At 44.6% G+C, this 14,268-nt stretch overlaps 1 protein-coding gene across 1 annotated transcript; it reads left to right on the top strand.

Annotated features, from left to right (window-relative positions):
* Positions 1-6,570: 6,570 nt before the first annotated feature.
* On the top strand, positions 6,571-10,599 carry npy (neuropeptide Y). Its single transcript, XM_056298353.1, has 3 exons — positions 6,571-6,758; positions 10,373-10,462; positions 10,578-10,599. The coding sequence occupies exons 1-3, from the start codon at positions 6,571-6,573 to the stop codon at positions 10,597-10,599; spliced, it is 300 nt and encodes a 99-aa protein (XP_056154328.1).
* The last annotated feature ends 3,669 nt before the right edge of the window (positions 10,600-14,268 follow it).

Here is a 14,268-nt window from a genome sequence, read left to right on the forward strand (position 1 = left end):
CAGTTACATAGATAGATACTCACTGTACACTTTCTGCCAGATTATATCATATCCCTGGGTGGAAGTCAGTTCTGTGTGAAAATAGTTCAGTTACATTCAAAGCCACATTTTTTTTTACAGTCCATTGGCAGGTGTCTCTGTGGACTATGATGTTCGCGGAGGACATGTGATCTGTAGTGAGAGCAGGGAGCAGGTTGAGGAGAGCCTGGAGAGGTGGAAGTATGCACTGGAGAGAAGAGGAATCAAAGTCAGAAGGAGCAAGACGGAATACATATGTGTGAATGAGAGGGAGGACAGCAGAATGACGAGGATGCAAGGAGTAGAGGGGATGCGGGTGGATGAGTTTAAATACTTGGGGTCAACTGCTCAAAATAACAGGGAGTGCAGAAGAGAGGTGAAGAAGAGAGTGCAGGCAGGGTGGAGTGGGTGGAGAAGAGTGTCGGGAGTGATTTGCGGCAGAAGGGTACCAGCAAGAGTGAAAGGGAAGGTTTACAAGATGGTCGTGAGACCAGCTATGTTGTATGGTTTGGAGACAGTGGCACTAACGAAAAGACAGGAGGTGGAGCTGGAGGTGGCAGAGCTGAAGATGCTAAGATTTTTGTTGGGAGTGATGAAGAAGGACAGGATTAGGAATGAGTGTATTAGAGGGACAGCTCAGGTTGGACTGTTTGGAGATAAACCAAGAGAGGCAAGCTGTGTGGAGGCGAGATGCTGGGTATATTGGGAGAAGGACGTTGAAGATAGAGCTGCCAGGGAAGAGGAAAAGAGGAAAGACAGAAAGTTGAATCAGTTCATCTGGACACGTTCATTGAGAGAAACGTTTCATCACTTATCTAAGTGACTTCTTCTGTCTCAACTGACTGCAGGTATCCCCAGCCTTATAAACAATACAGTGGCATAATGGCTGAAAACAATGACCAGTTTCATATGCAAATTGCTGTGACCATTAACTAGAGTTTCAATGGCCATTTGTACTAGTCACAGAGGATTGGGGAATAGTTGCAATCACAGCACTGTAAGATGGTGACAGATGTACTCTTAGCCCGCCCGCTCAGGAGTGGTAGTTCTCTTTTCACATAGATGGCCTCTCTGACTCCCTGCTCAAACCAGCATTCCTCCCTATCAAGGATGTGCCCATCCTCATCCTTGAAGGAGTGGCCACTGGCCTGTAGATGGGTGTAGACTGCAGAGTCCTAGCCTTACATGTTAGCTCTCCTGTGTTGTGCCATCCTCTTTGCCAGAGTCTGTTTGGTTCCCCAATGTACAACTCATGGCCATCTTCCTGGCACTTAACAGCGTACACTATATTGCTCTGTTTCTGCCGAGGGACTTGATCATTGGGGTGGACTAATTTCTGGTGCAACATGTTTTGGGGTTTGAAAGCAACTGAGACGCGGTGTTTGGAAAATACATGTCCCAACTGGTGTATGCTTAGGCAGCTGTTGTCCTTCTCCTCTCTTCGATTGGTTAGTGCACTGTTTGGGCGTCTTCCTGTCTTTGACAAACACCCAGTTAGGATAACCACATGTAACCAGGGCCTGTTTAATGTGGGATTTCTCCCCCTCCCCCAGCCACTGTGTAGGCAGGGACATTGTCAGCTCAGTGGTACAGCATCCTGATGACTCCTAGTTTGTGCTCCAGTGGATGATGAGAGTCAAACCTTAAGTACTGATCAGTATGTGTTGGTTTACAGTAAACATCAACAATCAAATGCCCCCATCACCAATTGCAATTTCACTGTCTAAGAAGGCTGACCTGTCATTTTTCACATTCTCCCTGGTGAACTTGATGTGGTTGTCCACAGAGTTAATGTGGTCTGTGAAATGGCGTACATCCCGAGATTTGATTTTAACCTAGGCGTTGTCCACGCATCTGAACCAATGGCTTGATGGTGTCCCTGGATAGAATGTCAGAGCCCTCGTTCCCACTTCTTACATATACAAGTTGGGCACTGCAGCTGAGACTGGGGAACGCACAGCATACCCATGCCTATGTCTATAGTACTGCCCCCTGTATGTGAAGTGTGTGGACTGAAGACAGCTTCAGGAGCAGACACACTTGGTCAGTGCTAAGGGTGGTCCTATTGCTAAGGGTGGGGTCGTTTTGTAATTTCATATGGACCACCTCCACGGGGGAGGTGGTCCATATGGGAGACAAACGGGAAGTCAAAGAGGCCATCTATGTTAAGAGGGAACGACCATCCCTGAACTCGGGGGGGGGGGGGGGGGGGCTAAGAGTACATTTGTTGCCATCTTACAATGCTATGATTGCAACTATTCCCCAATCCTCTGTGAATAGTACACATGGCCATTCCAACTCAAGTTAATGGTCATGGTAATTTGCATATGAAACCGATTGTTGTTTTTGGTCATTACGCCACTGTATTGTTTATAAGGGTGGGGATACCTGCAGTCAGTTGAGACTTAAAAGGTCACTTAGATGAGTGATGAAACGTCTCTCTCAATAAACACTGTGTCCAGATGAACTGATTCACCTTTCAGTGATTTCCTTACCTTGAGCATGCATAAAGACAAGAAAAGAGGGAGGCCAAAGAGGAGGTTTTTTACAGATGTGGCGAGGGAGGACATGCAGGTGGCTGGCGTGACAGAGGAAGATGCAGAGGACGGGAAGAGATGGAAACGAATAATCTGCTGTGGTGACCCCTAACGGGAGCAGCCAAAAGAAGAGGATGAAGAAGAAGACTGACAGACAATTGATTAAAAATATAGTTTCTGCACAAGAAACTAATTCCAACTGCTAACCAGAAACATGAGCATCATTTCAGGCCACATGAAATTTAATATGTAAAACAAATATTATTTGAAAAAAAAAGGTGAAAAAATGCATCCGAATAAGATCAAAATGAATGCGCACCCACTCATTTCTAATCATGTTTTCTCTCCAGAAATGTCAAGCGTACTAACAAATTGAAAAACTGAGGCGATTCAGTTCTATCCATCCATCCATTGATCTGAACCGCTTATCCAGCTCTCCCGGTCGCGGGGATGCTGGAGCCTATTCCAGTAATCACTGGGCGGCAGGTGGGGAGACACCCTGGACAGGCCACCAGGCCATCACAGGGCCCACACACACATGCACACACACACACACACACACACACACACACACACACACACACACACACACACACACACACACACACACACACACTCATACCTAGGGACAATTTGTAGGCCAATTCACCTGACCTACATGTCTTTGGACTGTGGGAGGAAACCAGAGCCCCCGGAGAAAACCCACGCAGACATGGGGCGAACATGCAATCTCCACCCAGAGGACGACCTGGGATGACCCACCAACATTGAACTACCCCGGGGCTCAAACCCAGGACCTTCTTGCTGTGAGGCAACTGCACTAACCACTGCGCCACCGTGCCGCTACAATTCAGTTCTAGATTTTTAGAGTTCAGCTGCAAGATATAGGTAAGGGAAACATTTCTCCCACAGAATTTCCCTACCGTTATGTTCTTCAGCCCGCTGCCCGCCTGCTTTCTCCATTTCCATTTCTGAGGTATTTTGCTGACAGGAAAACAGACAAACAAGGACAAATACATACTTGGCAGAGGCACAAATGACACCATGCTATGTGCAAAGTGTATCCCATGGTATAAGTGCACAATGAGATACACATGAGCCCCCAATATGACCCTTATATCAGGAAGTGTTAGGCTTATATCCCTTGCCTTGTCAAGCCACGGGGTTAAACAATAGCTGGGGTTGCCACACCAAGTGTGAACCATGTGTCACCATAGGACAATAGTACAGTCAAAAGCTGCAATTATATTGTCAGTGTGCTGGATAAATAATGGCAAAGAAGCACCAATGTAGCAACAAATTTGGCCTTTTTCTTTCCTTTTCTCAGTTTTTGTTTGTGCATGTAGAAATACTGTGAAAAAAAAAGAAGAAATTGCTACAGCATGTCTGTCTGTGTTTTATTCTGTACAGTTTCATATACTGCACATTTGAAACGCGTTATTAACTAATGGCAGCAAATTATAGGGCACTTAGATACCCCCTGAGCATTGTGATGACTTATTCTGTGAGGCTGAGACCCCAAACAATGGACAGACACATTATAGTTAGTGCGGAGATGGTTTCCGATAGTGAAAGTTAATTGGTAATTCTCAGAGAGTGTTGAGATATGTTAACAAAAGAAACAATGTCAAAGTTTCTAACGAGCGGAGAGTGAAAGAAATGAGTGAAAGAGACAAATTCTAAAAGAACGAGAAGAGAAAAATGTTCATTATCAGTTTATCTAAGGAAGAACTCTGCCCGTCTGCCAATTTACCCCTAGTTGGTCCATCTCAGTCCGTTTGACTCTCTGTCTATTGGGGCTGGTGTCTCTCTCTGGGGTTGTTTCTCTGTCTCAGCCCTTTTTATCTGTCAATTGATGGTATTTCTGTATATATGTATCCGGCAAAGAGGAAGAATTCATAAGTCACAATGGTGATCATCATTTCCCATCACGATCATCATTGCTCCTCCTTCTCTGGCTTATGCCTCTCATGTCATTCACTAGCTCCCCATGGCATCCTGCTGCATTTAAAAAAAACCCCAAAAACCCCTCTCATGACTGTGATAGATTACAGCTCTGCAAGAGGGCAGGCCAATAAAGAAAACTCTTATGAATGGAAGTTAGATGAAGCTCTTGATGATACACAGAAACTTTAACTGAAGTGTTATTAGGCGTGTTCTTATTAAGAGGGCTTCTTAGAGACAGGGCTCTCCGGGGTCGATGTTTTGCAGATGTGTCTCGATAACAAACTCCAATTTAGGCCTTTTGTTCATATCGAGTGCTCCAGTCTTGCCTCTCCGTCTGATGAGCTGGGGAACGAACTGCAAAAGTGGACCGATTTCAATGAAACACTGCACTCATGAAAGTATTCCTGACATACGGTCCTCTTCGAGATGTGTTTTTCATTCCACCACGCTCCACGTGACGTCGTGAGCTACACGGCTTTATGGAGGCCTCGTCTCGAGTTGCCATACAGCTTTGCATCCCTGCCTCATTTTGCAGGATTTTCTGTCGTTGATTTCGATGTGGATTTATCAAAAGCAGGCAGTTAAAAAAATTATCAGTTTTGGTGTAAGTGTCTTTCTCACCACTGTGAGACTCACTGTGTGTACGCGCGCCTGTGTGTCTGTCTGATTCTGTTTTGAATGAAATCAAACAATGTGCAAAGGGGGAATGAGGGAGTGAATGAATGAGTGCGTGGCTGAGTAAGTGCTAATTGTGCATGCATGCATGTTTTTGTCTATGTTATGCTGGAGTGCATGTGTCGTCTCAGAGAGAGAGAGAGAGAGAGAGAGAGAGAGAGAGAGAGAGAGAGAGAGAGAGAGAGAGAAAGGAGTGTACTTTATTTGCCATTTTTAAGAATACAGTTTCTACAGACCATATACACCTGTATAAAGCCAATTATACGGCTCCATCCGTAAGGGGATTACCTTCATATGTGCCATTGAACGCAGTCTACAGCCACTTCGGGCAGCGCCTCGAAAATGCAGTCCGTTCTCAGCCTCTCTTGGCGCGGTTCCAGACCAGACGCACATTCACTCAAGATATGTTATAGTTACGCAACGAAAACATGTTTTTTGTTGTTGTTGTTGGGTTTTTTCCCCATATATATATATATATATATATATATATAAAAGTGATGACAACATCGCTAGTGACGCGCGCGCGCGCCCAGAGCGAGGCAAACTGCGCGGCTCTGACGCGTCCGGCGCTATAAAAGACGCGCGACGCCCCGGAGCGGAGCGTCCCAAAGCGCACCGGAACACTGCACCGCCAGCAGCCTCCCACCGAAGGTAAGCGGCTCTCGATGCGACGCGCGTGTGGAGTTTTCCCACTTTGCATCTGAAGTCTTCTGACTCAGGTGTTGACTCGGCGACTCCGGGGAAACTTAAGGGGGGGGGGGATGTTTTCAGAAGTTGAAGATGAATCCAGACATTGATGATTGACGTGAGTTGACATATTTTGACACGTTTTTGCTATATTTTTTCTTTTCCTTTTTTTTGTAATGTATAGTAGCTGAATTAACTTTAAGAGTATGTGATAAGGGGTTGGGGGGGGGCAAGTGTACACTTCCTCCTACTCCTTTTCGAACATGCGACAAATAATCGGATGTATATGGAGATTTGTTAGGTGAGTTTGACGTGTGGATTTGTTGATCACTCCAGATGATTGGCAATGGATTATCTGCATGTTATATCCTGCTTATTTACATATTCGAAATAAATCACCATTCATTCATTAATTCATTCAGTTGACATGTCAGTTTGGTGTGGGTATGGGGATGTTTCACTCTGACAAAGACCACAAAGCGATTTAGGCTTGATGGCACCCATATAGTAGGGGTCACCTCACGAGATACCGTTTAGGCCATCATTGCGCAGCAGCCAATGGAAATGACAAACGGTAACTGGCATACGCTTACATTTCCTGCCATGTATTTCTATTTGTCTTTTTATTTATGTATTTAAAGTTGCCAGTCCAATGTGGAATGACAGCTGCAACGTGAACTAAGGGTATCTGCCTCTTCCTCATTAGATGCATCCTAACATAGTCGCCTGGATGGGAACACTGGGGTTCCTGATGTGGGCGCTGCTCTGCCTGGGTCCTCTGACGGAAGGATACCCCGTAAAACCCGAAAACCCCGGCGAGGACGCACCCGCCGAAGAACTGGCCAAGTATTACTCCGCCCTGCGACACTACATCAACCTCATCACAAGACAGAGGTCTGTGCCCGATTGTGCAGCGTAGAATAATCCACTATGTACTTGTTCAATTGTCTGTTACACTCAAATTCAGCTGACTGCGCAGTTTTCATGTGACAGTGGATGAACCTGAGAGTAGAACTGCACATGGAGTCGATGGCGGCTCATCTTAAACTGGATGCTCGCTGTTGTTTCTGAAATCACTTCACCTCACACGTTTAAGATGTCAGCAAGCGACAGCAGACAACCAGAGAGGACGACTGGGACAAGAAACGTGTCTGTTCTGTTAGAAATAGAAATATTTTTGATGTCAGGGTGGCGTAGCGGTCTATTCCGTTGCCTACCAGCACGGGGATCGCCGGCTCGAATCCCCGCGTGACCTCCAGCCCTACAGACACAATTGGCCGTGTCTGCGGGTGGGAAGCCGGATGTGGGTATGTGTCCTGGTCGCTGCACTAGCGCCTCCTCTGGTCGGTCGGGGCGCCTGTTCAGGGGTGGAGGGGGAACTGGAGGGAATAGCGTGATCCTCCCACGCGCTACGTCCCCCTAGCGAAACCCCTCACTGTCAGGTGAAAAGAAGCGGCTGACGACTCCACACGCATCGGAGGAGGCATGTAGTAGTCTGCAGCTCTCCCCGGATCAGCAGAGGGGGTGAGCGGAGATCGGGACGGCTCGGAAGAGTGGGGTAATTGGCCGGATACAATTGGGGAGAAAAATGGGGGGGGGAGAAAAGAAATGGTAAGATGTAATTTTTATTCATTAACCTGAGAGGATGGTTTGTTCTAATGCCATTGCTCCAAAAGTATTGTAGCAATGCAACTAACTGGCTGTGCAAAGATTTGTTCAGCTTTCAACGTAGTCTGAAATCACCACACTATAACAATGATAAAAGTGATAATAATGACAATAATACATTTTATTTGTATAGGATTTACTTCACACAGTACCTTGCAGACTATATACCAGTGGGACAAAATAACAAGAAAAGAGACAAAAGATGTAAAACATTTACAGCGAGTAGCCACATAGATGCCACACACCTTTACAAACAAGTGTGACACAAAGTTAATCGGCAGTGGATACAATGTAGTCATCTGGCAAACCGAACGTGAAACATGGCGATGATGACAAGGCTGTCTGGTATGACCCCTCATGTTTTCAGCCAACACTTCATCCCAGACAACTGGGAATTTTTCCTATGCACTTGTTCAAAGAACGTCCTGTTTGGCAAATGTGCCCTGGCAGAATAATGACGATTTTCAGCTTTTCTTTTTTTCACGTGTTGATGGGGCGACGCTTTGGTAGTTTGGCCTCCCTGGAGACAACCTTCAGCGTCTCTGCAAGCCTGCAAACACTGCTTATCATCTGAGAGGCAGAGCTGCATATGTGATCTCCTACTATCTCTCTCCTGTCTGCTCTCCCTCAGTTTTCACTAAGCTCATAAAAAAAAGACACATAACAAGGATGCAGACGGTTGACATGTTTTATATGATTCATTTTTTTCCCTGCAGCTCGGATCCCTATCGCTCCCTCTCTCTCTCTCTTTATCGTAATCTCCTTGACAACCAAAAGAAAATGTTGAGATTAGCAGCTCCAAGTTACTGTCCAGTCCCCCCTGCTCACCCCCAGCATAGAGGACCACCCCTCCCATATCATTATCTGTCTCCCCCAAACACCTCTCTCCCTCAGCGTCCAACCTATCTTCTCTCCCTCCGTATGTATGTATGTATGTATGTATGTATGTATGTATGTATGTATGTATGTATGTATGTATTGTGTATGTATGTATTGTGTATGTTGTTAAAAGAAACACTCAACGGTAGGGAAAGTGCTCAACAAATGAGTAAAATAATACAATGAGTCAAGCAAATTCTTTCTGAGACAGTACAAGCCTGTTTCATGCCATTTATAAGCAACCATCAGCTGTCAATCTAACAAATGATGATTGCTTATGGCAATGAATCACATTAGCAGCTGATGAGCATGCGACGCATGAAACAAGCTTGTACTGCTGTTTCAAAAGTTTTTCCTATAGTGTTTTTTCAGAAACCGTCAATGGTGTTGATACAAGTGCTCAACAAAGGGGGAGCAAAATAATCAATCAATAATCAATATGAGACGGTACAAGCCTGTTACATGCCATAAGCAAGCTGATGACTGCTTATGGCATGAAACAGGCTTGTACTGTCTCATAAAAAGATTACTTGACTTACTGGATTATATATATATATATATATATATATATATATATATATATATATATATATATATATAATTTTGCTCCTTATTTGCTGAGAACGTTCCCTATTGTTTAATGTTTCTTTTAACAAAGTTTTATATATGTATGTATATACACTCACTGGCCACTTTATTAGGTACACCTTGCTAGTACCGGGTTGGACCCCCTTTTGTCTTCAGAACTGCCTTAATCCTTCGTGGCATAGATTCAACAAGGTACTGGAAACATTCCTCAGAGAGTTTGGTCCATATTGACATGATAGCATCACGCAGTTGCTGCAGATGTGTCAGCTGCACATCCATGATGCGAATCTCCCGGTCCACCACATCCCAAAGGTGCTCTATTGGATTGAGATCTGGTGACTGTGGAGGCCATTTGAGTACAGTGAACTCATTGTCATGTTCAAGAAACCAGTCTGAGATGATTCGAGCTTTATGACATGGCGCGTTATCCTGCTGGAAGTAGCCATCAGAAGATGGGAACACTGTGGTCATAAAGGGATGGACATGGTCAGCAACAATACTCAGGTAGGCTGTGGCGTTGACACGATGCTCAATTGGTACTAAGGGGCCCAAAGTGTGCCAAGAAAATATCCCCCACACCATTACACCACCACCCTGAACCGTTGATACAAGGCAGGATGGATCCATGCTTTCATGTTGTTGACGCCAAATTCTGACCCTACCATCCGAATGTCGCAGCAGAAATCGAGACTCATCAGACCAGGCAACGTTTTTCCAATCTTCTATTGTCCAATTTTGGTGAGCCTGTGCGAATTGTAGCCTCAGTTTCCTGTTCTTAGCTGACAGGAGTGGCACCCGGTGTGGTCTTCTGCTGCTGTAGCCCATCTGCCTCAAGGTTCGACGTGTTGTGCGTTCAGAGATGCTCTTCTGCATACCTCGGTTGTAATCAGTGGTTATTTGAGTTACTGTTGCCTTTCTATCAGCTCGAACCAGTCTGGCCATTCTCCTCTGACCTCTGGCATCAACAAGGCATTTTCACCCACAGAACTGCCGCTCACTGGATATTTTCTCTTTTTCGGACCATTCTCTGTAAACCCTAGAGATGGTTGTGCGTGAAAATCCCAGTAGATCAGCAGTTTCTGAAATACTCAGACCAGCCCGTCTGGCACCAACAACCATGCCACGTTCAAAGTCACTTAAATCACCTTTCTTCCCCATTCTGATGCTCGGTTTGAACTGCAGCAGATCGTCTTGACCATGTCTACATGCCTAAATGCATTGAGTTGCTGCCATGTGATTGGCTGATTAGAAATTTGCGTTAACAAGCAGTTGGACAGGTGTGCCTAATAAAGTGGCCAGTGAGTGTATATATAGATGCATTTATCTTATCGTTCTTTTTCTCCCCTCCCTGTCTTTCTCAATCCCTCTCTTAGGTATGGGAAGAGAGCCAGTCCTGAGACTTTGGACAGACTGATCTCAGATCTGCAACTGAAGGAGAACGCAAACACCCTTCCACAGTCCAGGTACGTATTTGTGTGTGTGTGTGTGTGTCTTTGTGCATCACTTCCATGCAACTGATTGATGAGATGTTGCTACTATATAGGAAGCTGACCTAGATATTTTTTTTCCTCTCCCCAGATATGATCCGTCGTTGTGGTGATGTCATCATTGTCAGCCCCGCTAACCCACCCCTCTACAGCATACCTACTGACCTCTACATGTTTACTGACAAACTAGACATGTCCCAGACCCCCCAACCCCCCCCCACTCGCATCTATGACTTGCCTTATCCGTAAGCCACAACCAAGACTACATCAGTGTCATGCAGACGTAAATATTTTGTTCCAAGTCATCGTCAGTGATCTTTCATAGTAGAACCGAGTGGGCCATTTTAATTGTGTGGTATACTGTGCTATTAAAGAATAGTTGTTTGAAAAAAAAAATCTGTCTTGATCTCTGCGAATATATGATAAATGCCTTTTTTTCTGTTTAAAAAAAGACCGGGAACTCACAGTCTATGAATATTCTGAAATTGTGGTGTTTTAGATTGTGTAAATGCAAGGCAAGTGTACTGAAAATTGTTTAACGTAGTAAAACGTGCAACAGTTTCTTATTGAAAAATCTCTCAGACGAATTCGAGGACATCAATTTGTTTGGGAAATGTCGCACTCTTGTGGTCAAATGAGTAAGTGCCATGAAAATAAAAAAATATATAAAACGCTTCTGCGCAGGCGTTGTTCATTCGGTTATAACTGGATTATACCAGTGGAACCTCCTTGATGCTGAAGATTAACATCTGCCCCCCAGTATCAACTATGCTTTTATACAACTGTTAGTTCCGACCAAGTAATTTGATTGGACAAGGGGCATTCCATAACAGCACTGGGACTTTTAACTATACATGTATCACTCCGCTTTACAGGTGTTACATTGATGACGTTTAACGATCGTTGTCTATCTTAAGACTGTCACAAACTTCGCACGGCAAAGATGAAGGTATTTCCACGAATAACATTTGGGTTAAATTACGAATGGTCGTCAGGAGAGGACGAAGGGGAGGAAAGAAAGCCTGGATAGATCAGTGCAAACCTCCAGATGCGTTCATATGACGTCAGCCGAAGAGCAAAAAAAAAAAACCCGAATCTAACCGCCGTAAGGCCAACAACATGGGCTTTGAACTGCTTTCAGATTTGGCTAAATCTAGATATAGAAACATCCACATTCAGTCCGTTATGAAGACTGAGATGAACACAGTCTTGAGGCAGTTTTATGGATCCATCTTGATTAAACTAAAGCGGAGCGTTATGGCACCAGGATCTACTTTGGACTTAAGGCTGGCTTAAATCGTTATGTCAACGAGCCTTCGGCTAGCCGTTCATGGACTTTAACGCAGGACACCGAATTCATGTCAGCTAATAGTGTTTTAAAGAGATTGGAAGAGCAGGGAAAGCCAAAACAACACACCACATGAAGACCAGCGCGTCTCAAAATATTATGCAAGACTGAGTCCAGACAACCCAAAAGGTTTACTGAACAAGGTCTGGGACGATATTCAGTTGCATTTTGCGAAGTTGTACTTTTTTTAGCAAAAGTATTTTACCATGAAATTCAACGCAGAAACAATAACAAAACAAAACAAAACAAAAAGTCATAAAGACCCACCGGAGAGAGACAGAGAAAATCGGGGGGGGGGGGGGCACTATGTTTGAGGAGCGAGGAATCCCCCTCTGCCCGGCAGCATCTCTCGGAAAAACTCCTGAGCAAAATTCCGCCTGGTGCATAAAAAGCCCTCCATCTGCTGCTTCTGGTATACCGCCGTTCCCTCGGGATTAACCAGCTGTCGCAGATGTTACCCAGGATGTGCGAAGAGGCAGGGGTACACACGCCTTAAAGTGCTTTTCACATTGAGCTCCCGGTAAATTACTGGGATAACCTTTTAGGCACCGCTAGTGATTTTCACTATTCACACATGCGCAGAACATTCCGTCTTGCACCTTTTCACACATGCCGGAATAGATGGGGCAAGGGACAGCCCAGCAGATAATAATAACAATAATAATAAAAAAAAAAAAAAGCGGCACGGTGGCGCAGTGGTTAGCGCGGTCGCCTCACAGCAAGAATGTCCTGGGTTCGAGTCCCCGGGCTAGTCCAACCTTGGGGGTCGTCCCGGGTCGTGGGGAGTTTGCATGTTCTCCCCGTTTCTGCGTGGTTTCCTCCCACAGTCCAAAGACATATACTAGGCCAGGTGAATCGGCCGTACTAAATTGTACCTAGTGTGTGTGTGTGTGTGTGTGTGTGTGTGTGTGTGTGTGTGTGTGTGTGTGTGTGTGTGTGTGTGTGCGTGTGCGCGCGCGCGCGCGCGCTGGCCTGGCGGCCAGGCCTGTCCTGGGTGTCTCGCTGCCCAATGACTGCTGGGATAGGCTCTAGCATTCCCGCCACTCTGAGAGCAGGATAAGTGGTTCGGATAATGGAATAATAATAAATAAACTATTTGTATCGCACTTTTCAAAAACAAGTTTACAAAAGTCATTCACAGACATAAAAGAAAAAAATACACAATGCAATCAAGAAATAGAAACATAGATAAAAGGCGGTGAAATAAAACCCTTAAGAAAATGAATAAAAGCATAATACGGAAAGAAAAACTAATTATAAGCCCTTTTTAATGAGTTTTTAAAAGAGGTGGTGGTGATGCTTATGACTATCAATGTCATTCTCGGCACGGTGTGAACGGAGCTCCCTTATTTCTGAATCTGTCCAGTTTCCAGTCATGCTTGAAAAAAAAAAACTTCCTTTGCAGTTATCAAATCACCCGCGAGGCATGGTAACCATCACGGGTTCAAATACGTCATCGACGGAGTCTTGTGATTGATTCGCTCGCGCCACATGAAAGCATCTTCCGCCGGACGGACGTAACCCTTTAAGTGCGTTTCCCTGCAACGTGACTTCTCTCATTCACAGCACAGCCTTACCAGCATTCTCCCTGAAACGTTACATGCGCTGTAAATCTTTGATTTTGACGTAAATTTGCAATGAAATCTGAACAGTATTCTGCTGTATTAATGTAATGCAAACGGCAAGGCAACATGGGAGGGAAAACAAACCCCAAAAAACAAAAAATGATTGCAGCGCTTTTAAGAGAATGCCATTATTTACAGGAAATGTACTGTAAACAGCTGAGCATCTTGGGAAGGAGAAAGAAAAGTGTGGGATCTAAAATTTAAAAATCAACAAACGTAGCAAAAATATTTTTATTGTCTGGCAAAACATTGTTTTTGCAATTTGCATTTTATCTTTTGTTGATTTCAACTTTGGAGCACATCTGCCAGCCAGTCTGTGTCGCCACAAAGGCGCGGCGACGCTACAAGCTGCTCGGCCTGCCCGCGTTGAAAAGGCAACCTCCTTTAAGTAAGTCACTATTTTCATTCTGCCTCAAAGCCTCAGTGTGTTAGGACATGGCATACAAGCATTCTTATTAAAGAAATAAAAAAAATTGTGAGGCTTTCTCCAGTTGAATTGTCTGCCATTTAGAACAGTGTTATGACAAAGCTGTTAGCTAACGTTAGCCAGAACGTTCTAGCTAACGTTAGCTGGAATTAGCACATCTCAGCATTTTGTCTCAGTTTGCAGTAACTTAACATAAGACAACACTGATGCAGGAAGATTAATTAACTATACTGAATATAACTAACTATACTGACTAATGTAGTGTAGTAGTAAGTCTAACCTGGTGCATTGTTTTTTCCAAATTGGCAAAAAAAAACATACAACACTCCCCCAAAGACCTTTCTAGAACTGCTCTAAATTCATTGTTGTTTTTGTTTGTGCC

This window comes from Lampris incognitus, chromosome 18, assembly GCF_029633865.1.
Source record: "Lampris incognitus isolate fLamInc1 chromosome 18, fLamInc1.hap2, whole genome shotgun sequence".
Lineage (NCBI taxonomy): Eukaryota > Metazoa > Chordata > Actinopteri > Lampriformes > Lampridae > Lampris > Lampris incognitus.

Coding starts and splice junctions, on each gene's coding strand:
- npy (XM_056298353.1), top strand. CDS start 6,571: ATGCATCCTAACATAGTCGCCTGGATGGGAACACTGGGGTTCCTGATG. Junction 6,759..10,372: donor AACCTCATCACAAGACAGAG/GTCTGTGCCCGA, acceptor TCCCTCTCTTAG/GTATGGGAAGAGAGCCAGTC. Junction 10,463..10,577: donor AACACCCTTCCACAGTCCAG/GTACGTATTTGT, acceptor TCCTCTCCCCAG/ATATGATCCGTCGTTGTGGT.